The sequence below is a fragment of the Sceloporus occidentalis genome, unplaced genomic scaffold (assembly GCF_023333645.1).
Source record: "Sceloporus occidentalis isolate IW3139 unplaced genomic scaffold, rSceOcc1.0.p SCAF_1, whole genome shotgun sequence".
Classification (NCBI taxonomy): domain Eukaryota; kingdom Metazoa; phylum Chordata; class Lepidosauria; order Squamata; family Phrynosomatidae; genus Sceloporus; species Sceloporus occidentalis.
Window position 1 is genome coordinate 214,574,048 of NW_028316981.1, and position 17,975 is coordinate 214,592,022.

At 38.7% G+C, this 17,975-nt stretch overlaps 1 protein-coding gene across 6 annotated transcripts in view; it reads left to right on the plus strand.

Annotated features, from left to right (window-relative positions):
• REST (RE1 silencing transcription factor) overlaps positions 1 to 14,590 on the plus strand; it is a 30,459-nt gene extending 15,869 nt beyond the window's left edge. For 5 of the 6 annotated variants that reach the window (XM_089488854.1, XM_089488853.1, XM_089488852.1 and 2 more), the window contains exons 3-4: positions 2,163 to 2,246; positions 8,109 to 10,306. In XM_089488854.1, the coding sequence (XP_089344980.1) occupies positions 2,163 to 2,246; positions 8,109 to 9,880 (1,856 nt within the window). In that variant the 3' untranslated portion in view covers positions 9,881 to 10,306. The other variant, XM_089488858.1, reaches the window with a different exon arrangement.
• Positions 14,591 to 17,975: the final 3,385 nt, after the last annotated feature.

Here is a 17,975-nt window from a genome sequence, read left to right on the forward strand (position 1 = left end):
ACTGTACATACTAAAGCAAGAATCATTCTTAAGAGATAAGAGGAAAAAAGGGAACCCCTTTGCCACAATATAGTAGTTAGTAAGGTTCTTTGCTCCTGTAACAAAACTAATAGCTTATATAAGATTACAGTAACTACTTTTGCTGTTACACCTTTTGCCTCCCCATAGATCTGAGCCACACTACTGTAATTGGCATGCCAAAAAATCCACGTTGAAGTGAATAGAAGCTCTATGTACCCCTTTCCCTGCAGAGTGCAGGAACCATCTTGGATCAGGAGTGCTGCGCTACTTCTGGGGAAAATGGTGCACACAAGGGTGTACCATGTGATTTATGGAAGTTTGGCTTGTTGTTCCAAGTGTATGTTACCTAGAAAGATTTTTAAAGTAAGAAAGCTTCTTTTGCGCCCCCCCCCCCCCCCAATATATGTCTAGGGATGCCACTTGATTAATATTAGAAACAGTAGACATGGGCTGCATAACAGAATAGTAGGACACAAATTAGTATCACAGTCTGATTATTGTAATAATTTTGAAGGCAACTTTTGATTTTACTGTAATTTAGATAGAAAATGCAAGTTTCAGACTGTTCTAGTGCAGCTTTCCCCCACATTTTGGCTTTTGGAATAAAAATATGTTTCTTTTCAATGTAATGCAACTTTAAGTGGTGCTAAAAACTATTCTGAATACTGAAGCATGTAGAATACTGTAGCTTATTTTCTGAAAAGTATGGTGTATGCATGCCTTGATTGGTAAAGGCAATTGGAATGATGTCATGACCCAACTCTTAACCACCACCCCATCATCATCATCATCATCATCATCATCATCATCATCGTTATTATTACATCCCACCTTTGATCCAATACTTAAGCAGCACACAGCCTAATTAAAAACAGTGTTCCTATTCTAAAATACAATTAAACCAATCATGTTTAACCATCCACTGTATTAAAAACAATGTGAAAGCACATTGTAGTACATCGCTCTCTTTTAAAAGCGCCCCCTTTCAACCCTCTGTCAAGTAAATATGTCCTTAGCTGGCAACAGAAGAAAACTGCATTTTAAATCAAAAACACAATCTTTGCCCTCTCGTTCCATTGAAGTAAATGGGGTTTATATGATTGTCTGAACATGGTCCTTCATTATTTATGAAGTGTGACCCATCTGTTAGTCCATATGCTATATAATTAATTTTGCTTTTGGAGTTTTTTTCTATTTAGGATAGGTCCTGACATTTAGATTTTGTTTGTTTCAGAGAAGCCCCAATTTGTCTTGATACTTGTAGGATGGTTGACTTGGGGCCCAAACAGACAGGCCAAAATAAAGCTCTTTCGGGTCACTTTGAAGGTATGTTGTTTAAATGATGCATGTGTCCTAAGAGGCCAGAAGAGTGCGGCTTTGAGGCAGCTTAAGGCCTCTTCAGATGCGTGTGTCATTTAAACAGCATACCTCCAAAGTGACCCGAAGCAGCTTTATTTTGGCCAGTCTGTTCGGACCCTTAAGGGGCTATAAACAGGCCTACAAACACAGGAAGAAAGCGTTTTGTCACCCTAATTTGTTGTTGTCATGAACATCCCCATTTCCATGTTTTCATTTATTTGGGGTTGTCTCAGCAGTTGTGCAGTCATCTCTACTACTGGATTCGAAACCAGGAGGGTAAAGTCTAAGGTTGGTAGCTCTGTGGAGCAAGAAAGGCAGGTGTGTCAGAGAAGTGTTGGACATCATGATCTCAAAATACTTTGATTTGTTTTCAGACTAAGACTGTTAACATCATTGCCGGATATATTTTTTATTAATTAAAACTTAATAGCTACCATAAGTCCTGTTAATTTCAGTGACTTTACTCCGAGGCTGATTAAGCCTGTATCCTGCCCTTTGTGAAGTAATCAGATCCAACTGGCAACAACCCACATTTGATGAGCAGAAGTGTTAATTGTTAGGTGAAAGACGACAGGATTTTAAAAGATAATTGGTGTTTGAAGCATTGCTAGATATATTGGGCTGAGTGCAGAAGGAATCTGCATATAGTTCTAAACCAGTGCTAATATGAAACAACATTTTCTCTCATAAGCCTGTCTTTCTTAGTTGTTGGTTTGATCTTTATAAGCAGTGCAAAGATGTTTTAAAAACTTAATTCCTTTTTAATGCTGTTTGTTTCCCAGGAGAACGTCCCTATCGGTGTACCATGTGTCCTTATTCAAGTTCTCAGAAGACTCACTTAACCAGACACATGCGGACTCACTCAGGTTGGTTAAAAGGCATTTCAAGAGCATTATGGTGGTTAGGATATGTTGTATTTTTTTTTAATGTGCTGACAGTAATGTCTGCAAGCCTCATATGGTCTTTGAATGTTTTCTCACCACAAATAGCTACGTGATAATAGTGTAGCAAAAAGAAACCTTGGCTGGCAGGACAGTTTGTTTTTCTGACAGTTGTTAAATAGTACATAAAGTTAATGATGGTCACATATTAAAGTAGTACAGTGCGCCCGCGCTCAAGCTGTGGGGGGGGGGCACAAGGGGCGATACATCCCATTCAAATGAGTGGGGCGTTCACCCGTGGCTCCCCACATGCTCTTGCGCTGCCGCGCCACCGCACACAAGCCCCATTCAAATGAATGGGGCTTGAGCATAGGCGGAATTCACCTTACGGGGGGGGGGGGGGGCCGGAACGGCTCCCCTGTGTAAGGCAAGGGCCCACTGTATTTCAATAATTCTTGAAACTTTTTGTAAAACATACACAAGTAAAAAATTAGGACCTATCCTAATTCAACCTATCTTGTGGCTGGAAGATGTTTCCTGTCCTTCTTTAATTCAGTATATTTCTGTATTTGGGACTTACTTTGCCTTTTTTAGATCAAACACTGAAGCTAGTATGCATGTGTGGGGAAAGCTGCTCATACATTCTGTGACTGTACCTTAAATTATATACCGTATGTTATTATTGTTCTCAGAAATGGCTGCTTTAGAATTGGTTAAAATACGTTCCACCTTGTCTTCTCTCTCCATCTCAAAAATGTGCTGGCCCAAATCATTGGTAGCTGTGTATCTAGCAGAGGTTTGGAATAGATGGCTCTTGCGGTGTCTTCCAGCTCTTTAAGATTCTGTGATTCTAATGTATCTATCTCAAATGCTGCAAATCTCTAAAAATTCAAATTTCAGAGGTACACATCAGCTAAAAATTATGATCCCATAAGTTAATGTCTTATCCTGAAAAATATCAAAATAGGGATAGTTGATTTAATGTTATTGACCATCTTCTTTAGATCAGTGTGTAGAGAGATCTTATAGCACCTCTGAAGCTAACTGAAAGAAAGAAATTGGCAGCATGAGTTTTTGTAGATTTCAGTGTAGGGCCATTCAGTTAGGTACAATAGTGACAGTGGCTGACATGTTAAACAAATGAATCCTGCCAGCACCCCCCCCCCCCCAAATAGAGGCAAGTAAAAATCCTGAAACAGTTCAAAATTAAATTTGTGTTTGGTTTTTTTAAAAAAAACCTTATTGGGGCAAGCTACATGTTATGCTGCAGTAAAATGTAATGAAGCACTATAATGTAACGAGGGTAGGGAACCTGTACACTGCTCTGAGAGCTTTTGTGGCTGAAGAGTAGGGTATAAATATTCTAAATAAATCAGTGCCAGTGCACCCATCTCCTTTCATAGTATATCTGTGGGAGTGGATGTTTGAAGGTAAAGACTTGGCGCTTTGCATTTGACAGCAATGATTGCTAGAAACTCATCTGTAAACATGACAGTGAATCTGTTCTGTTTATTGTAGTCTGAACCTTCCAGGCTGTTGTTATTATCTGCCTTCAAGTCGATTCTGACTCAAAGTGACCGTGTGTATGAGATATCTCCACGACCCCTATCTTCCACTTTTTTACTTAGGCCGGTTACAGACTGCCAAAATAAAGCTGCTTCGGGTCTCTTTGAAGGTATGCTATTTAAATGATGCATGGGTCCTAAGAGTCCGGAGGTCGCGCCAAAGCCACACTCCATTCCTAAGCACTAGAGTGCAGCTTTGGTGCAGCTTCTGGATTCTTAGGATGCATGCATCATTTAAACAGCATACCTCCAAAGAAACCCGAAGCAGCTTTATTTTGGCAGTCTGTAACAGGCCTTAGTTCCTGCAAGCCCATGACTGTATCCCCCCTGATTGAGTCAATCTATCTGGCATGTGTTCTTCCTCTTCTACCCTCTATCTTTCCTAGCATTATTCTCTTTTCCAGTGATCCATGTCTTCTCATTATATGGCCAAAGTATGTCAGCCTCAATTTAATAATCTTGGCTTCTAAGGGATCTCTGACTTTCCTCTCAAGTTCTGTCATCCTGAGCAATACTTTTTTCTGCCACCACAGACTTCCCACTTTGCATTTGACAGCACTGATTGATGGAGGCTCCTTTATAAATGGGGCAGTGAATCTGTTTTTTCATATTATAGTCTCAACTTTCCAGGTTCTATCCAGGAACTATCCTGGATCCTCAGTTTTACCCCCCACAAATAGACTCAGAACCATGGACAGCTCATTTGAACCTCATACTGAAAGACAGAACAGATTCATTGTCTCATTGACACTGGAGCCAAACAGCTGCCACTGTTTGCAAGGACCCAGAACTGGCAGGACAAAAAGGGGCTGGGTGTATGCATGCAGTGCTTTAGAGAAAGATGGTAATGTGGTAATGGTACTCCCTTCATTTCTCCTTTCGAGTGCCCTTCCTTCAAATACCCTGCAGAGAAGAAGGGAGTACAGTACAGTAAGCCGCACTATATGCGGACGCATTTTACACAGAAGCTGCACAAGGAGGAAAGCAATGGTGTGTGTGCCCATGGCACATGTGCACCGTGCCACCACATGCACACACCCAAATATCTCCTATGGGGCTCGAGCCTCAAATTGAAAGATATAGGAACCCCTCCCCATTTGCTAGGGTTAGGGGCACAGGACCTCCGTGAAAGTGGAAGAACTACAAATAACAAACCACTTTTTTATAAACCTGAGAGAATACCTCTAGGAATCTCTAGGGCTTCCAGCGCAACTCTGTGGTCAACATCTGCTGGAAGTTGACCATAGAATTGTTCTGGAGGACCTACAGATGTCTAGAGAAGTGTTTTCTTTAGGTCCTCCAGTTGGCTATTAGCATTCATCTATGGTCAACTTCCAGAAGAGTCACACCCTAGAGATTCTTAGCAAGAAAATAATAATAATAATAATAATAATAATAACAACAACAACAACAACAACAATATACTTTGGAAATAAAACAATGCTTTATTTAAATTTATAAAACAATATATTTGGGGGGGGGGGTGATAGGGAATGCCTAGCATCAAGTTTACAATCATTTAATTTCAATGTATTATTCAAGACATTGGGAAAAAATTTTGAGATGCTAATAGCCAAATAGTCTTTCTAAATGCCCATGTAATGTGGGTAGATATTAACAGCTTCAATGTTCAAATGTACTTCAAATGTTTGCATTGTCTGGATTATATTGTGGATTTTATAACCCACCCATCTTGAAACCTGGGGAATGAAGGTACAGTACAGTCACTTCAAATACAGTCACCCCTCCTAATGCTAATCCTAATGAATATATACAGAGGGGTGACCTCTGCTATTTGCAATGGCACACGCATCCTTGCTGCACACAGTGGGCGCTCCATTCAAGCCTATGGCATTCCCTATGGGGCTTGAGTAAGCGCGAGCCTCTGTTTTCGTTGGGGGGGGTCTGGAACGATCCCCCACGAAAACGGAGGGCCAACTGTAAATCTAAATCTGTTAGAAAAGAATAAGTGGATTCTGTATATCAGAAGACACACCCAACCAGATCCTATACCAGATTCCAGAAGATGTTTAGGGTTGGACTGAGGCAAGACATCAGTGGGTAGTACCTCCATGCCAAGGTCACGGATAATGTTTTTCTGAGCAGGTTTATAATTTGAATGAAACCAAAATACGGTGTTATGGTTTATATGGTTTATATCATGTTAGGAAGCCTGCTTCTTACATGGAGCTTATGCATCATGAAATGTGGGAGGATTGTGCCTTTGGTTCATATTTGTTCTAAAATAGTTTTATCCAAGAAACAGTTTCTTGAGGTGATGAGAAACTGACTTTTGTTCATGGGGTGCTTCAGATATTGCAAAATGTGTACATGGGAGAAGACATTACTGAGAGGAAACAATGAGGAAAATGCTTGTTATTTTGCTTTAGATGCTTTATTTTCACTTCCTTTATTTCCAGTTTTCAGATATGAGTGTCATTTTTTGTGTAATCAAAACACTACCATCTATGTACCAGAGGGAGGTATCAGAAGGCTTGGGAAAACGAGATCAGTTGTAGAAGTACAAAAAGTATTTAGAAAAAGTGGATCCTAAGGCTGTGGTGGGGATCCTGAACAATCACAGTGAATAGTGTTGAGAAATGCTGAGTGGCTACTGAATGGAGATTAAACTTTGGATAGGGAGAACAGTGAAACAGAGGGTATGGCATGAAATATTGTGAGGGAGTGTATGGTTTTGATCTGAAACAGTAAACGAGCATTCTATGGTGAAAGATTTTGTCGCAGAGTCCATTTATTTTTCTGGGTCCCCCCCCCCCTTCTTCTTATGAGTGAATTGATTTCTTCACAAGTCAAGAAAGTGGAAATTGTGTGGCCCTCCAGATTTTATTGAATGGTAACTTCCAGCATTCATCAGCTTTGGTTGTGCTAGTCAGCTCTGCTGAGACATGCAGTTCAACAATATCTGGAGGGTCACTGTTGCTGTACATACTTTGCAATGTTTGAAACCACCAGTTGATTTTAACACCTTTATTCATAAGTTTAGAATCCTCCATTGTTTTCCATTTATTTATGTTTTTTGACTTAAAATGAAATGTTAATGTCTTTAATTTAGATTTAATTACTCAACAGGAGATAGTCCAAGAACTGGCATTCAGATAACAAAGGGGGAACTTCATAGGATTTTTCCTTTTTCTTAAAATGAATAATACACCCTTGGGAGCAATTCACAGCTGCTCTTTGCTGTCTGAATCTTAATCAAAAGTCAAAGGTGGGAGATAAATTAAATAGCTCACCTCATTCTGAAAGGTCCTCTGAGTCTCCTTCTACCATTTCCAAGGCCAATTTCAGTGGAGAGAATGGAATAGAAAAGCCTGCCCAGTGTCATGCATTTGAATCTAATTCTTCCTATTTTGTTGATGGCAGCCTTGCTTTTAGACAGGAATGGAAAGTCAAAATTCAGCAAAACATTACCTATGGCAACATCACATGGGAAAACTTGGTCAGAATAAATTAATTTTAATTGCAAAAATGTGTACCTAGTTTAGCATTTCAAGACACAGATGAGGTTGATCTGCTGCATTTGAGATATGATTGACTTTTGCAGTTATTATGAGCTTATATTCATCTTCACTGTTTTGAACACAAGAGTAATAATAATAATAATAATTATTATTATTATTATTATTTATTTACTTATACCCTGCTCTTCAGCCAAAAGGCTATCAGAGCGGCTAGAGCTTACAATCTAAACATACAAGATACAAAAGGAGAAGGGAATGGCAGTAGAGAAAGGGAAAAGTCCAGCAGATCTTCACTCCCTCTGATGCCTGGACCATGGCAGATGGACTGGAGGGAGGGCTCTTCTTCTTACTCTTACTGAACATTTTATATTTTTATCTTGAAAATATATTTGGGGGTAGAGGGTAAGCACTGCAGAAATGTTTTAACACTATAGGAATATAGTCAGTTTTGGGTACGTGTGATTGCATTGTAATATTTGTGTAAGACAACTATTCACCTGTAATTTCCATTTTTCTACACTGCCTTCAATGGACCAGTTTGGTTTGGATTCCAATTGCTAATATTACTGTAGAGTGATCTCTTCTGGTATGTATTTATCATAGATGGAATATGTGGTTTTGTGATTGCTTGCATGTTCGTTTTTGTTTCTTCCTTTTCTGTATTTTGTTGTCGTTTGTGAATGTGCCAAGTGTAAAATCACCTAATTTCTAAATTCAAGAAATACAAGTATATGAATAATGGTAAACATCTGTAGCTATGCAATATGTTAAAATGTTTGTTTCCCACTTCTTTGCCTCAGGTGAGAAACCATTTAAATGTGAACAGTGCAGCTATGTGGCATCAAACCAGCATGAAGTAACTCGGCATGCAAGGCAGGTTCATGATGGTCCAAAGCCACTGGCCTGCCCTCACTGCGAATACAAAACAGCTGATCGAAGCAACTTCAAGAAGCACGTCGAGCTCCACGTCAGCCCACGGCAGTTTCTTTGCCCAGTCTGTGAGTATGCTGCATCCAAGAAATGTAACTTGCAGTATCACATCAAATCCAGACATCCTGATTGTTGTGATATCACAATGGATGTTTCAAAAGTAAGGCTGCGGACTAAAAAGAATGAAGCTAACACTTCGGAAGGTGTTAGTAGTGATAATAATAGCAATAACAGTAAGATGGAACAAGTACAAGTGGAGAAAGAAGTAACTGAAAAGAAAAATGAGACAGCTACAAATGAAGAGAAGAAGGAAAACCTTTCAAAAGAAGAGAAAAAAGAAAATCTATCAAAAGATGAAAAGAAAGAAAACCTATCAAAAGAAAAGAAAGTTGGTTTAGACAAAGTGACAACACGAAGTCGCAAAACAATTTCCAAAAGCAAGGAAGCAGACATAAAAACTGAGACAATGGCTGAGAAAACTGGTAAAACAAAGAAACTAAAAAGAAAAGCAGAAACCAACTCTGCTCCTTTGGCAAAAGAAACTGATGATGTAATTGCGAAAAAGAAGAAGAAATCAGATAAGAAGTCCCCCAAATGTCAGGATTCTGAACACAGTGATAGTAAATTGGAAGACACCAAAAAGCAAAATGCTTGTCTTAAAAAGAACAAAAAAAAGAAAGATCTGAAGAACAAGCCTGTTAATAATAACAGAAAGCCTGACTGTGAGAATATTGTGGATGAGGATCCTGCCCCTAAAGAACCTCTTCTTCGAGTAGACGACAAAAGGAAAGCATGTAATGGTCCTTGCAGTGAGCAGCAGCCTATTCCTTCAGATACTGAGGAGAACCAGTTGGTCTCTGGTGAGAACATACAGGATCTAGAGGCACCATCTACACAACCTGTGGACAAAAATGTAGAGCTGGAAATGAAAGACCAAGAAATGCTCGTGGCAGAGGAAGGGACTGCAAAAGCTGTTTTTGAGAATGAAATTGGAATAGATCGGGCAGGAACCTCTCAGATCAGTTCTGTCGACTTGAATGCTACCTTGGAAAAAGAGACAGCTATGCTGGAGGACACATTATCAGATGTGGCCCAAAATATTCATGCAACACAAATACATGAGATGGAAATACTGTCTAATCCTGCTGTGGTGCAAGGGACTCAGCCAGTGGAAACATGTGAGAGAGAGACTGTGAGCAGTCCACTTCAAGATGATGACAGCTCTACAGAAGAATTGCAAGCTGAAGACCCAGCAGCAGGAGCCTCACCATCCCAGGTGCCAGAAAAACCTCAGCAAAGCACTAAAACAGGCCTGGTTTCTGCAGCATCAGGTGGCACAGTAATGAATGAAAGTCAGGAAATGGAAGAGGATGAGGGCATCCACAGCCATGATGGCAGTGATATAAGTGACAACATATCAGAGGGCAGTGATGATTCTGGTTTAAATGGTGCTCGGACGGCACAGGAGAAAACAAGTCAGAAACCACCTGAAGAAATGGCAGAAGCCAAGGTCACCAAGGAGAACTATGTATGTATATTCTGCGATCGCTCATTTAAAAAAGAAAGTGAATACAGTAAACACTTGAAACGTCATTTAGTAAATGTCTACTATCTTGAAAAGGCAACAAAGGGCCAAGGTTAACCAAATGGTGGTTTAATGACAATTTATCCTTCCTAGATAAAATGTTATAGAGCTTAGGTACAGTTCTTGTAGAATCTTTGCTTAAGCTCAGTTTGCTTATACTTTTTTAAGTTGTTGGTTTTTTTCTCAACCTTTGATGAAGCGTTGCTCTAATTAACTGCTTGTATCTCTTTGATTAGAGAGGGCAAGTAGGTATGTAAGTCCCTGGCTTGCTAAGTTGGCTTGAGTCCTTGGGATAGAGCCCTGGAATCACTTCAGTATTTCTGTTGGCTTACAACAGAATTGTACACAAGTTAGCTTGTTTATGAACAGTGGCCTTGGGGCGCTGTCCACTGGGAGTGTCTCCTGCACAAACTCTGTAGGAATGAACTGTTGTGTTGTTGCAGAATTCTGTTTTATTATTATTATTATTATTATTATTATTATTTTCATAGAGCTTGAGCAGGGGATACTAGCAATTAATGAAGCCTGCAATATGGGCCGGACCATGTATTACACTCCAAGGAGACATTTCAGCCTGGAATGGGTCTCAGGTTTGTGGTAGGCATCTCTTCCCCTCCAGATGTGAACCAGGAGTTGTTTGCATGTGATATCTTCCCGATTTCTTAGTTTAGATTCCTTTTCTTTGACTCTGTTTATTATACACATTTGCCACCGAGTCAGATTACTTTACTGTGATGTGATTACAAGCCATTGCAGTAGGGGTATAATATGAACAGAAGAACTGTGTGCATCTTTCCTAAAAATTTGGAAACATCCATGAGATTTGGTTCTGAACATGTAGTTCTGCAGTTCAGAATATACATCTGTCTGTGGCCAGATCCTTCCTAGGGACAGATTGGCTGATTAGGGAGATGGCTTCTCTGATAAACAAAACACAGTCCATTTCACTCATCGCTTTCTCCTTTTAGGGGAGAGTCTGGGGATGAAGCCCTGAGGTTCTTAACCTGGGAAATATCTCCCTGGAATGTGCCAAGTACACAGGCTATCAGTTCTTATTGACAAAAGTCTTAAATAAATGGGATCTTAAAAATGGGAATGATGCCACTCTGCATTATCTTAGCCTTGTGGGTGCGTAAAAACTCATTAACTAAATTAGGAAAAATCCAATGGCTTGTTTTGTAAAAAGAGCACTTTCGGGAAGAAATTGAGGTTGGCTCACAATAAACCAATACACGACCATTTTGTTAATTTGTATGTACAGTTCAGGTCCCTCAGTCATGATCAGCAAGCCAGATTTTTACCCACCCTCCCCCATTTTTGATTGGTGAATCCATTGGTTGATAAATACTACTTAAAGACATGGTGGTCATTTCTTTTTGTGCTTTAAGAGAAGAAAAATATTGCACATAAATGTTTTTATTTTTACCTATGCAGTTTAAGCCTTTAGGAGTTGTTGTGTCGTATAGTGGATTTTATATATGCATGTTTGGTTTTGTTAAAGAATTTCCTTCCCTTTATCTTGACACTTCGAGGTTTGTTGTTTACCAAGGCTGCTCTTTTGGGGGTTTTTTCTCCCCGTCTTTTGACTGCAATTTTCTGGCTCTGTATCGGTCTTTTAAAAGTTTGTGGAATAAGGATGCTTAACTAGCATTAATTACTGAATTTGAAATAAATCGTGCTTTCATCCTTAAGAAAGTACTCCTGTGCAGAACCCATTTAAATAAATTCCAGCTGTGAAAAATACATGGAAAGCATTAGCTCATTGCATTAAGATTTTTGAGAGGAGCTTTTCTTAAATTACGCCTGGTAAATGAGAGCTGAAAACGTTATCCATATTCCATACACAAGCTAGGATGCAGAGGAGGAAGAGCCTCTGGATCTAATAATAACAGCAATAACAATACCATATTGCCTGTTTTCTCATGCAGATGATACTTTTGTGAGGTTACTACTAAACAGGTAGAGAAAAGTGTTTTCCAGCCCCCATTAAAAATGAAAAGCAGATGCACAGGAACACTATTTGTCTTGGTGTCCTTTGCATTTCAAAAGGTGTAGTTACTAGGGGAACATAAATATAAATGGATGTTTGTTAAATTCTGTGACATCAGTAAAGAGCCTCAGAAATATCCAAAATTAATGCAGAACAGAACATTTTTCAAATTTCCATATTTTTGCATTTGAAAAATTGGTAGCTTTTGCACTTGTTGCAATCATTTCCATCAGTGCTGAATGAATTTCAAAATGGATCGTGTTCCTTTCCCACTGAACTGAGATTTGCATATCAAAATCCTGATAAGTAACAAACCTCGAATTAGGGCAGATGTTAACATTCCTGTTCTTTATTCAATCATGTTTTAATGAAATTAATTAGCATAATCTTTTTATAGTTGACGTACAGAAAAATTTAAATGATTGGATATTTGAATTGTAAGTTTGTAGACACTGAGAGAATGGCAATTTAAGACTGGGTTATTAATAGTTCAGACTTCCTTAACATTTTGGAATACGTAAGCAATGGGAAAACTGCCGATAGTTAGGAAAATTGACAAAGGAACACATATCCCCTTTCAAATCATTTCTAGTTTTCCTGTGTTTGTAGATATAAATATTTTTTGTAATAAGAAAACAGGCAAACATGGAAATGTGCACTGTCAAAGAATATAGACAGTTGGGAAGCTTTTCAGTGCACATTATATTACTGTGTTCATGCACTGTTGTGTCTCATTTCTTTTGACTTGTGCAGAAGGACTCCCTGATCGACTGTGCCTCCAATATGGCTATCAAGGTAGTTTTATGCTGCAAAAATAATACAGCAAATTATATTTATCCTCCCAAACCAGTTGAGCTTGCACTAGCTTGAATTGTGTTTAGTCCCCCCCCCCCCTTCCTTTCTGCTTGAATATTTTGTGGTTTCATTTTAACATACCTTGACTGAATAGAAGAACCTGATACTTCTGTGTAAAGGAGGAGTTGGAAGATTTGTAATAGGAGGCCAAAGATGTAAGGGAGAAAAATCCCTTTAGGACAGAAATAAATTGTTTAACATTAGTTATTTGTGTGCGAATAGATTATGTTCAAGACTCGCTCTGACAATCATTATCAACTGAGAATCAAATTGCAACTATATTTATGTTGAACCATTAAACACTGCTGAAATGTCTTCCTAACCAATTAGCTAGGATAATGTTAGACACAACTTTATTGTTGGATGTAAAATATTGTCATTGTTTTGGAGGTTTGGACAGAGGCTAGAAACTTCACTTCTGTGTAGGCAAGGTTCCCCCCCCCCCCTCTTGCTATTTTTAAGAGAGCTTCCATTTTTTAAGAAGAGAGTCTGTGGCCTTGAGATTTTTTTTTAAAAGCATTTTTAAAAACCCACTTGGTTGAAAAGGACAAACTAGTGGCAGTAGATCTAGTGATGTTAGATTGTTTGACATTACATGAAAAATACTGTTATGTTGCTAGCATATGACTAGGACTAAAGATGTCACACTTGGAATGGCTACAGAAGACATTGCCTGTGTTGGCTACTACTGTTCATGAACACGAGAGTGCAAAACCCTTAAGTATTAAAAAAGGAGATCTTCCAGTGATGCGATCAGTGTGTCCGGAGATATATATTGAATATTGTGATGGATTTGAACTTCCAATACATTCTCACCATGTTGTCCGTTTAGAATAGAGGGAATTAAAGATTACAGTTGGATAGTTTTAAGCTATAGCAATAAAAATGGATGATTTCTGATGTCTTAATGTTAGACATTTCTAATGAATAAGCAAAATTAGGGGTAAATGTAGATAACTTAATGAGTTTCTTCTCTAAAGTAGTTATTCCTTAAATTGACCACTTGGGTCAGATGAACTTTGGATATATCTTTCCAGCTTTTTCCTTACTCAAGAGCTTCTCTCAGCAGCAATGCTTGTTGTAACATCTCAGACTTGACACATACTGCATTATTAGCTCACATTGTTGGTGCCACGTTGGACATTGTGGCTAAACGGAATAGCAGTGTTTTCGGAAACAGACATTGTTAACTCAGTGCTATAAGTAACCTAAGAATTTTAATAACTTGGAACTTGGAATAAACTTTAATATTGCTGCTATATGGAGGTTGATTGACCTAAGGGCTGGAATATTAAATTCTTTTTACAGTACAACTTGACAGGTCCATTTGTTGATAATATTGTTGATTTCAAAATGTTCAGCTCTTCTGATTGGTTGTAAACACAAATTCAATTAGATATATTGGGATACTGATTGTGTAGCTAACCATGCTGAGATACAAAATTAATTGCTTCCAATTAGCTTAAGGAATTGTTTCACGCATATGTATATACATCTTTTCCTTCCTTAAAAAATCACACTAGCTAAAGAACTTTTTGTAAGCTGGCACTGAAACATTTTATGTTTGGTTGCACCGTGTTTGAAGCTTTTTTACAGTGCAATATGTGTATTATTCTCTCAACTTAAACCAAAGGTAATTTTTTTCATGCTTTCTATCTACTGTAGTGCATGAAGAGCTTTTTATACGTTTGTGATAGTTGTAAAATCAGAACAGATCACATGTCTTGTTTTTTTTAATTTACCTGAACAATATACAACCCTTTGTTAAAAATGTAAGGTGTTAAAACTAAAATGCATATTAATCCTTGAGTGTATTTTCCTAAATATAGTTATAAATCAATAAACTTTATTAAGGAATGCATGTAGCTTTCATTTGTCTGTTTTAATATTAAAAAAATTACTGGCATACCACAGTAAACAAAGACGATGTGTTCGTGGGCATTACTTCTTTAACAGAAAATTTAGTACCACAGGCAGAAGGACCATGGAAAGAATAGGGAGTGGTTCCTGCACCATAAAAAAGCAGCATCAGTTCAACATGCTTCATCAATTTTTTTATCCAGACTCTTAACAATATGCACATAGGAAATGAAAAAATAGGTCAGGTAAGCCTTGCATTAATGAACGAAAACGTTTATAGAGATGATTCAAAGACTTCTTCCAATAGGCATCTAGGGGATGATTCCCCACCACCACCACCAGTTATGGTTTTCATTTTGGTGACTAGAGCTGCATCCAGACTCCATAGTTTGACACTGCTTTAACTTGCCTGACTCAATGCTGTAGAATTCTGGGAATTGTATTTTGTGGTGGCGACCACAAATTTCAGTTCTTTTCCAGCTAAAGTTTTAATGCATTGTTTACTACAGACATGCTGTTGCAACACAACAGTGAAAGCCTGTGTTTCTCCAGTCTGTCTTCACTGTTTAAAACCATTGTTTTAAAAGTGTACTGTTTTAAACACTTTTATCTTTTTAACTGTTAATTTTATTCTTTTAACAAGCGTTTTGTTTTACTGTTGTAATAATTTAATTCTGTTTTAAATGCATCACTTTTGTATGTTTTAGATTGTGTTGTTCTTTTAAATTGTAAGCTGCTCTGAGTTCCAATTTTGAGGGTAAAGCAGGATACATACAGCAATCATTATAATTCTCCCAATGCCAATGCTGCTTAAAAATCTTTCCTGCAAGAGACTAGATACGGGACAAGAAGGAAAAGGGAGTTAGGGTGTAAAAAGACTTTTGTAAAAAGGAGCTTTGATTTACTTAAGTGAGGTATGCCTATAAAAGCACTGGGTTTAATTTTTTTCAATTGGTTTAAATACATTTACAACCCAACTGCCCCAACCAACAATTGTTTGCTTTAGCAGTCAGCCCTCCCTATGCAAATGAGTTTTTTTTATCCATGGATTCAAGCATCCATATACCCAAAAAGCAAACCTTGATTTTCCAATTTTATGTAGTGAACACGATTTTACTATGCCATCCATTTGACATCCCATCTGTAATGGAGGAAAACTTGTGACCAGATTTCTACAAAGCCATCTTCCTTTATTTCCCAGTTACTTTTTCAGTTAGAGCAGTAGAGCAGACTATAAAGTACCCTCCTTACTGGGAGACCTTGTGAAGTTTTCAATACTATGCTGTTTCTATCCAGGAAGCCTCCAATAATACAGAAATAAGATGCTTCTAAAAAAAAATTCATTGTTACCATCCAAGATGGAGAAGAATAATAGTCTATTCTTATAGTTTGGTTAGACTTTAACACTAGCTCTGTTTTTGTGTGCCTTCAAGTTGTTTTCTAGTGAACCTATCGCAGGGTTTTCTGGGGCTAAGAGTTGCCCAGTGGTTTTCCATGGAGAAGTGGGGAAATTGAACCTTGGTCTCCAGAATTGTAATCCAACCGTCAGACCACTACACCACGCTCTCACCCACTCTGTTACTTCCTTCCAAAACTTTTCACCTCGGGACATTCCAATTTTGTAGAACGTTCCACTGAATCTATGACTATCTTCTCCATCAAGTTTTTAAAGGGCCCCTATTGATTCTATGTAGTTAGGTTTGATAGACATGCCGCCTCTGAAGTACATGTTGCTTTGCTGCCGCTGTAGCTCATTTAAAGTGGGACATAATCAAATTCTAGGAGTCTTGGTTGATCGCATGCTGAACAAAGCCAGTATGATTCTAGGCTGCATCAATAACAGTATAGTGTCTAGATAGAGAGAAATAATAGTGCCACTCTTCTGCTTTGGACAGACCTCACCTGGAGTACTGTGTCCAGTTCTGAGCACCATAATTCCAAAGGGAGTGTCCAAAGGAGGGCAACCAGAATGGTGAAGGATCTGGAAACCATGTCCTATAAGGAGAGATTTAGGGAACTAGGTATGTTTAGCCTGGAGAAGAGAAGGTTAAGAGGTTTTATGATAACCCTGTTTAAATATTTGAAGGGATGTCATATTGAGGAGAGCAAACTTGTTTTCTGCTGTTCCATAGTGTAGGACCTGGAGTAGTGGATTCAAACTAAAGGAAAAGAGATTCCACCTCAACATTAGGAGGACCTCACTGACAGTAAGAGCTGTTCAGTAGTGGAGAACACTCCCTTGGAGAGTGGTGGAGTCTCCTTTGGAGGTCTTTAAACAGAGGTAGGAGGAGGAAGATGTAGTGGCAGAGGAGGTGGTGTGAGAAAGAAGAAGTGGGAGGAAGAGAAGGAAGCAGCTGGAGGAGGAAGAGGAAGAAGAATCAGGAGGAAGTGGAGGTTGTGGCAGGAGGAGGAGGAAGCTACAGCAGCAGGAGCCACCCACCCGCCGCTGGTGAAAGCTGGAATAAGGAAGAACAAATCCCATTGTCTCCAATAGTTGCATGGCTGCACCACCATTGGGAACAATGCAGATTTGAGCATCTGTGGATTTTGCTATCTGCTGGGGGGTCTGGAACGGATCCCTGTGGATATTGAGTGCCAACTGTATTAGCAGTTCATGGTATGTGCCACAAGCTGCTCCTGGTTTTGTTTTTGCAGTGAACAAACTTGGCCTCACAAAATCCATTTAGTTGCTCTCCTGCTTCATTTCTTGATCCTAGGCCTATTTTTCTTACAATCTTTGAATCTGCTGTTTCCTGTTTTGGCATCCCAGTTGCCTATATTGAGATGAAGTCCTGTTTATCAATTTTCTTCTCAACTCCAGCATGAAATCTTTCCATTTCTTCTTCTGTCGTTGGAACATAAACTTGAATTACAGTTGAACTGATAGGTTTTCTCAAGTCTTACTGATATTCAGTCACTGATCTACTGCTTTTGCTACGTCTCTCCTCACTATTAATGCTACCCCACTTCTTAGATTTTTATTTCCTGAGTAAAACATGTGGCAGTTATCTGACTCAAAACATCCCTTTTCTGTCCCCCTTAACTCACTCACCTCAAGTAATGCAATGTTTATATGTTCCATTTATTGTTGTACTGTGTCTAGTTTCTCCAGTTCCTGCTTCTCACATTACATGTTTCTATATGTGTTATGCAGCTTCGGACTTTCCTTTTGCCTCTGAGCAGGTCAGCAACTTAACATCCATTCAGCTTGAGTCCAGTTGTATCATTAGCCACGGCTTTTTGTAATTGTCCTCTGCTGTATCCCATTGAGTGTGGTTTGACCCGGGAGTTTCATAGTCAAGAAAAATAGTCCAACAAATGTCCTAAGAAAAAGCTATTTTGTGGCTTAAATTATGCAAATGACGATGTGACGTAATTGTTTTATATAATTTACACTGGTTATACTAGCCATGGGGAGAGTAAAGCCTTGAAATCTTACACAGAAAT